Consider the following 7,956-nt stretch of genomic DNA (forward strand, 5'->3'; position numbering starts at 1 on the left):
CAGGGATGGTGTGCTTTGAGCTGAAACCATGTGCTGCTCTCATTAGCCCACTCCTGGTTGTAGAGCCAAGTTCCTTCAGAGCCAAGACAGCTCACAAGCTGCACTCTTGCTTCTTTTTGGAAGTTATGTGCTTCCCCATCCACCAGCTTTTCCTGGCTTCAGAGGGACGCTGATAACTTCATTGATCTCTATGTCTGAAAATATTGATGACATTGCCCCTATATGAGATCTACTTACTTACTGTGAAGAGGTTGTTTTGTTGGGGTTTTTTTGTTTTTGTTGGGGTTTTTTTAAGCTATAAAATTATTTGAGTTTTCATTGAAAACTGAAATGAAGCTTAGTACTGAAGTTTGGGAATCTTCTGAAGAACTTTACTAGGAGTCTGCTTCTGGGAAATCTTTTGCAGGAGGTGGTCTATTATGGAGAAAGGTGACAATATCATTAAGGATACTAAAATTAGACCAAATTTGCCATGAAATAATTGAGGCTTTTTAACTCTTCAGATTCCAGATTATCCCAGATAATGCATTTTTGTAATGAACTTTGGAAATGCTAAATCAATTTAAAGAAAAAGCTTCTCAGTATTAATTGTTCGAAGGCATGATGTTGTTAACTACTCTCAAATCTCCTTTTTAGAAGTCCTGGTTTTGCATTGATTGCATGTATCCCTGGACTTTGGGATTCCATGAATTAAAGGTTGTGTTTTATGATCAAAGCATTCTGTGCACTGTCATCCCTATGATTCATTAGCTTTGACACTGAGCCTTTGCTTACCTTCAGCTTGCTGAGCAGATCCATGAGACAAAGGAAGGAACTATCTGGGTCCCTCTGGCTGCAGTGCCTTTCCTTTTGGAATCTCATGCTTGGCAAGTGATGGTGTTGCCAATTTTACTGACTTTTTTTCATGCTTGAGGAACAGAAAAGAGAACAGATACTTGAATACATGACCCCAGAGTAACACACTGTTGTGGGGCGTTGGCTGCTTAGTGAAATGGCCAAAAGCTGTTCCGTTGTCAGAAAAGGACCTCTCTTCTCTTTAGCAAAGTCTGCAGAAAGCTAATTTCACCTTGCCTTGCTGGTTGATAGAGGAGGCCGGTGCTTGTTGTTTAGCTGGTTGAGGTTCTTCCGGTCACAGCTTGAGGCAGGACAAGTGTCTCTGCTCCCTTCATAAATAGAAAGTCAGCATCGTCACACTTTTGGTCTGCCTGACAGCTGCACCGTGGTGCATTCACCTTTGCACTGCCCATTATGGAGTTTTCTTTTGCCAAACTTGACCTAGTGAGGCCACTGAGACACTCCAGCAGATCCATCTGTGGGATAACAGACCAAACGGAGGCAGCTACCTGGAGCCATTTTCAGGTTTTTATTCATACTCTCATCTAAATGATGCTCTGAGAACTGAGGCAAGGTGGTGGGGGAGGTTTGGACAAGCCACTGCCAAGATTACCTTTCCAAGGGTGAACCTGCTCCATCTTTCTGTGCAGTCAGCAGTCTGAGTTATCTCAAAGGGTAGGATCTTCTTGGAAGGCATTCTTTCCTATGGGAAACCATGACCTTTCCTCTTTGGATAGGGTTACAGCAGGATGCCAAGTTAGTTTCTTGCTACAAGTATGGTTTATCTGATGAAGGTGGTTAAATTTGCTTACAGGGATTAGGGAGTGGATTTCCCTGCCTGAGATTTCCCTTCTCAAAGGTGGGAGTGTGTGTGAACGCATGTAAACTTGTGAGTAATGGCCTGCCTCCTGGGGGATTGATTTTATATGCCTGTGCTTATGTTAAATAATGTAAATGGTGGAAGAGCAGGGTGTGGGATGGCTGCAATACCTCCGTATCAGAAACCTTCACAAGGCCATGTTTGCACTGCTTTCTTGATGCCAGCATAATCTGAGAGAGGTAGAAGTGTTGTGTTTGAAGGAGAGCGGAAGGTGCCTCTCTGTGCTGGCACAGACAGCACACCGTGTTCCCTCCTGATCCGAGCCCTCTGGGAGGAGGACAGTTCCATGATGTTCCCTATGTCATCTTTGTATTCTCCCCAGCTGTGAAATTGGCCGAAAGAAGGATTTACCTCTATGTAAATATGTACTGGCTTAGTTCTCATCTTCCCTTTCTGCAGAATATATGCATCCTCTTTTGGAGCTAATGAGGTTACATGGGTTTAAAGTTGACTTATACTGCTGCAAGTCAGGCTTTTGTGTAGTTTGAATATTTTCTTTTTTTCCCTCCAGTTACCCTTTACCACTTTTTCTTAGTTCCTGGAGAAGTTCTTTACTATTTTTGGTAACTTTATACTATTGCCCTTCTGCTGTTCTGCTTCCAGTGCCTCTTTAATTGACTAAACCTGACATAATTTAAATAGAAGCCTGCTCTTGTTTGACTGAATTGGTTTAAGGAGTACCTTATGCTAAACCAGAGCAAATACACAGATACACAAACCCTGTGTCCTATTTCATGCATATTACCTGCTGTTTTAACTTGCTTCTTGCCAGGATTTTGCAGATTTCCTCCTCTAACACAGTCTCTTTCTCCCCTTCAAAACACACTTAATGCAGTTTTGTTAGCAAGTAGCACCTTCTGTGCACACAACTGTTCAGTGCTGGGAGAATCTCTCCTGATGCTGATCTGTTGGAGCCAGATATTCTACAAAACAAAGTGGTATTTGCTTAGAAGCAATATATTCATAAACTAGGCTTTGTAGTAGTTTTCTGTTACATTTTTGCTCTCTGCATCTAAGGAAATGGGTTTGCATGGCTTAGATAGCATCCGATGATAGCTCTGCAGCCTGCAAGTCACAAGACCAAACCTTGGGCAGACAGAAAGAAGTGTCACTTCTGGCAGGAGCTTATGGCAGCAAAGCATCTGACCCAAATCTATTGGAGAATGTTGTAAACCTACCCTTTGTACTGCAGATGTACAGGCTTATTCTGTATTTTCCCTATGAACTATTAATGGAAAAGGCTACCAGATAAGTCAGGCTGGTATTAAAGACCTTGTTTATGCTGTGTTTCTGTCAGGATGAGTATTCAGTCTCTTACAGTTTAAAAAACTATTTTAAAGTGTTACAGAAACATTAACTTCTGAAATACCACGTGGGTAGGATGATTATGGAATTTGAGTGCTGTTGAAGTAACCAAATCTTAAAGAAGAAAGTAATTTTAGGTTAAATCTGCAGATAGGAATAAGCTGGCTTGGGTAATTAATTTGGATTTAGAGTTGCTTAATTTCTCTTGGCATTTGCAAATCCCAAACTGACTTGTGGAATGTTCTTGATTGAAAAAGGTTTTATTGAAAACATGTGTGACTGTTTCTGAGGGCAACAATATTTGAAGAACAAAGCAGCATCTGTATAATAAAGGAGGGAGACAAGAAAACTCGCTGTAAACATAGCTAATGTCATTTTTGTGGCATCATTTCTTAGCATGTCTTGTGTTTGAGAGCAAAACAGTCAATAAAAAGTCTGTAAAAAGATTGTTAGCTGTTCTGAATGATATTTTAAATACATAACATGCACAAAGCTGGAGTCTAAATCAGGCAAAAAAATCAGAATAGATAGAAGTAGAACCCAAATTCATGGGACTTCTGTTAAGTCTTCAAAGTAAAGTACTGGCCGGAGTATCTATTTCTTATCGTTTGTTGAAGTTTGTCTTTACGTTAGAAGATTGTGTTCAGTAGAATTGCCAGGAGTCCTGAAATGAAACTCATTCAGAAATGAGGAATGAAGAATGTTACTGAATTGGTTTCATGTTAAGAGACAGGTTTCTGTTGATTAAAAACCTGTGTTGCTACAGAAATGTCTGTCTGTGGTAATGGAAAATATTAATAACACTTTCTTTGGTGATCTGTTCTTCAGAAATTATTTTTTGTTATCTCTGTGTGCAAGGAGACTAAACTATTTTGTTTGATTCATTGCAGGACCAGTTTGACAACTTAGAAAAACACACGCAATGGGGTATTGATGTTCTGGAAAAGTTCATCAAGTTTGTGAAAGAAAGAACAGAGATTGAGCTCAGCTATGCAAAGCAGCTTAGGTAAGTTGAGATGTAAAGTTCTGGACTTGGAGTCACATCTCTTCAGAGCCTGTAATCACCTGTAAGTTCACTGTTTCAGTGGTGGTAGTTTGGTTTATAATAATGGCTTTTAGAGAATAGCTTTAATATAGAGAATAGAAAGCTAAAGTTAATTTAAGATACCGTTTTGTTATCTCTGCTAAAAATCATATGCTTTGCAAAAAGGAAGGTTATTTAGGTGACTGACTAGCATACTAGGGTTTACTCATGAGGAGATTGTATGTGATCCAGATCCAGAAAACACATTCCCTGAGGTCGGATCCAGTGTAAATGAGGAAGGGGTACTAAGAACCCTCCCACAAGGAGTAGATCTTAACCTGCTTTTCCCAGTAGGGTAGATAAAATGAGGTGATACGAGGGGTTAAAAGGAAGTACAACACACAGGCAGCCCTGCTGCTGCCAGGGAGGCTGTGTTGTAGTATTGTTGGCAGCCACTAGTGTCCAGGGAGATAAACTGGATGTAGTGGAGCTAACTGGGGAGGGAAGTGCAGGACTTATCCTTCCTAACTCCTCCAGGAAATCCATACCTTTTTTTTTTATTCTAATGTCTGTTTAATGATGATAATATATATTAGAGCTCCTTCCATCTAGTCTGTAGTTAGAGAGATTGAGAGCTGAGGTTCTAGCTCATTTGTATATATCTAAACTACAGTGTCTATTAGAAAAACAAATCACCCTGAGTTTTTGATGCTTGTGTTAGAATGGGTCTGAGATGCACAATGGTCTGTTATTTACAAGGAGCTCATAGTTGATAACCCCTGCCTTCATGGTTATGTGCTTTCTCAGGGGAATGCCACAAGGATTCCCCAGGGTTTGTGCTATAGACAAGCAGGAAATAGAAAATGACTTGTGCAGGAACAAATTGCTCACATCCTATGGAGATGAGAAGAGATTGAATTACAGAGGCAAAATGAGCTGGAAGAAAGAGAATATGACTGGACTGGGAAGCCCCACCTGAGTATCTGTGTGAGCAGGCCTATTCACGAGGAATCACACACTAGACTCACTGAATTTCTTAGGATGACAAATCTCAGGTGTAAGGAGCATAGATATGAAAATAAACACACAAACAATGTTTTTCCCTGATAGTTGTGCCTGCGCCTGTCTAGAAACTCTGAACTCCCACATTTTATTTCTTATTCAGCCCTAGACTTCCAAACCAAATTCAGTTGATTTCTTTCTTCTCTCTGTATTTTTAATTCCCCACACATAGCTGCATTTGTCACCACCCAAGGTATGATTTGAGGACAAATACTTCGTTCCTGGAGAGCTCTTAAACCTAATGCTGTTTGGAGTCAACTAGGAAGTTAGAGGTATAAAAGAACAAAAATGTAGACCTGTCAAATGTTGAGGTAAAACAGTGCTGAACATTAAAAGCAACAAATAAAATCATGCATCTGCTTTTGGTAAGTGTCCCCAAGGCTGGTGCAAACCTTTGTTTTGGCATCAAAGGTCTGCAGCATATCACAACGCATCATAACACGCAGACACACTCTTAAAAAGGATAACACAAGATACTCCTGTGGACTTAGTCTTATTTACAGTGTAAGTAAAGGTGCTGAACTTTTTCTTCTGTGAAACTTGTTTGGTGTCTGGGTTCCCTAGCTAGCTGTTCTTCCTGTCTGCATCTCAGCCTGGTCATCTGCTGAAGTTTAATTGGCTTCTATCTAAAAATATTTTATTCCTTCCTCCTCATAATTCTACAGATAGAGATGTAATATTTTCTTTTGAAAGTGTTAAGTTAGATCTACATTATTGCAGGATGCATCATATTTATCTGGTTACATCAGTGGAAGAAACTCCCAGGTGTCCCTTACACATTGTGCCTGCACTATCATGTCTTGCCTGTACCATTTACAATCAGCCCTGGCTGTGGTGGATAGATGGCCTTGAGGAAGATGTGTTGGGAATAAAAAATGTGTAAGGTATCAGGATAATTTGAGAATCAGGAACCTATGATGGATGAGAAATGCAAGACAAAGAGGAAGATGTCAAAGAAATAAAGTAATTGTTTATATACAAGGGGATAAGGGGGGAAATAAAGAACTCAAATATATAGAATGTCTATTTTATGTTTTATAAAGTACTTAAAACGTAATAAAATGTTTCACCCAGATACTAATCCTTGTTGCTTTCAGGATATTTTTTTTCTGTGAAATCATACTGCCTGGATTTGTTTTGCCCTCCATCTCTACACCTTTAAAGAGTGACAAGATGATAGTAGCTGTGTCTGTCAGAATTAATTGGGCAGCATGACAGTGCAGGAAGATGAGCCTTTTGAGTGTGTGTGAAAATGCAGTATTAGTCTAGTTTTCTGTGCTTGGGTTTCTTTGTGGTTTTTCCTTTCCTCTGGAAGCAGGAGTGCAGAGGGAGGCATTCCCATAGCACATGAAGAGTGCTGTAAGACTTAATGTAATCATGCAGAACAGTTTGCAGAGTTCTTCCCATGCTGGTATTGTTTAGTTGAAGCTGCTGTGCGTAAAACTAGAGACAAGCCTGTTGTTTTAGAGGATGCTCTTTTCAGAGAAGGCAGGGACTGGAAAGGAGATGCTCATTTGGATCCCTTCCAGTAGGGATACTTAAATTTTGAGAAAAGTATGTTTGTCTGTGCAGATCTGCCAGTGTTCTGGCTACTGCTGTTTAGGCAGATGCTCCTTAATTCCATAAGGAGCACAAAAGGAATAAGAAAAGGGAGACAGGAGGCCTTGCTTTTTCTCCCAGTTAGCAGTAAAACCAGGGAGTGGGTTACACCTCTGATAAAGCAGTTTCTTTTTAACTGGATGTGTTCTGAGAGTCCTCCAAAGAGTCTGGCACTGACAGGGCATTGAAACTCAGTAGTCCTCTGGATGATTCCATCAATACCACTTGTATGTTGTTATTAATAGCTGCAACAATCTGTAAGTGTAATGAGATGCAATCATCTGTGCTAATTGAGATAATCAAATTGCACATTTCTCCCAGTATCAGCTGATAATCATAAAATGATTCCTCTTTCGTCAGCTTCCCACAGGTTTATGAAGGAAGCTTCCTTAGAAGCATCCTGCTTAAAACAGATTTGCCTGGCCATGTTATCTGCTGCTGCAAATCACACTAATGGGCTGGCTGACCTTTAGATATGGAGTAGCACCTTCTGCTGGGTGGAGTTTGTAAAGCATGTCTGTGTAGCTGAGGACCAGTGTTTTCTCTGGAAAATGGTCTCTCCTTTAAATCAGAAGGAGACTTATGCATCAGCAGAACCAGAACTCAGGTGTATCATCTTCATGACCTTAATTTAGGAACTTCTCAGGTTCAGCATCTGCTGCTTTTTGCAGTTAGAGAGTCTGAAGCACTGTGTGGCCCATTCTTTAAGTGCTACGGTAACACAATCAAAGCCTAATTACAGTCATAGCTCTGAAGAGGTGTCTTGTCACTGCAAATAAAAACAAACCACAGCCCCACAGCATGTGTGTGAATGCAAAGGTTATCCAGGTACTTTAAAGGAGACTTTAAATTTAATTTTTTATGTATGTATTTTTAATTATAGGAATCTTTCGAAGAAATACCAACCCAAAAAGAACTCCAAAGAGGAGGAGGAATACAGGTATGTTCACTAAAAAAAAAAGATCTACTGTTGGGTGAGCATGTATTGATGGAGGAATAGGAAAAGTTTGGGTTACCAACTAGGATTTGGCTTGTAAACCAAAGATTTTAAAGTCAAGAGTATAGAAATCATAGATGCAGACTGTTATGGTGGATACTAAGGAGTGGATTTTCAAAGTCTGGGTTTGGTCTGTAACTGCTTAATTCCATCTATATGCTATGGGTTCTAGATGTCTGGTTTAGTTTCTTTTTGCTTTATTTTTCCCCATTTACCTTAACTTTGTCAGCCTGTATGATCCTGGCTCTTTGAAGT

At 40.0% G+C, this 7,956-nt stretch overlaps 1 protein-coding gene across 1 annotated transcript in view; it reads left to right on the top strand.

The window, feature by feature from the left end:
* The first annotated feature begins 1,248 nt into the window (after positions 1-1,248).
* FNBP1 (formin binding protein 1) overlaps positions 1,249-7,956 on the top strand; it is a 63,323-nt gene continuing 56,615 nt past the window's right edge. The window contains exons 1-3 of the mRNA XM_010024414.1: positions 1,249-1,359; positions 3,910-4,025; positions 7,588-7,644. Of these exons, the coding sequence (XP_010022716.1) occupies positions 1,249-1,359; positions 3,910-4,025; positions 7,588-7,644 (284 nt within the window). The remainder of the gene's footprint in view (positions 1,360-3,909; positions 4,026-7,587; positions 7,645-7,956) is intronic.

This window comes from Nestor notabilis, unplaced genomic scaffold (assembly GCF_000696875.1).
Source record: "Nestor notabilis isolate BGI_N333 unplaced genomic scaffold, ASM69687v1 scaffold8441, whole genome shotgun sequence".
NCBI lineage: Eukaryota > Metazoa > Chordata > Aves > Psittaciformes > Psittacidae > Nestor > Nestor notabilis.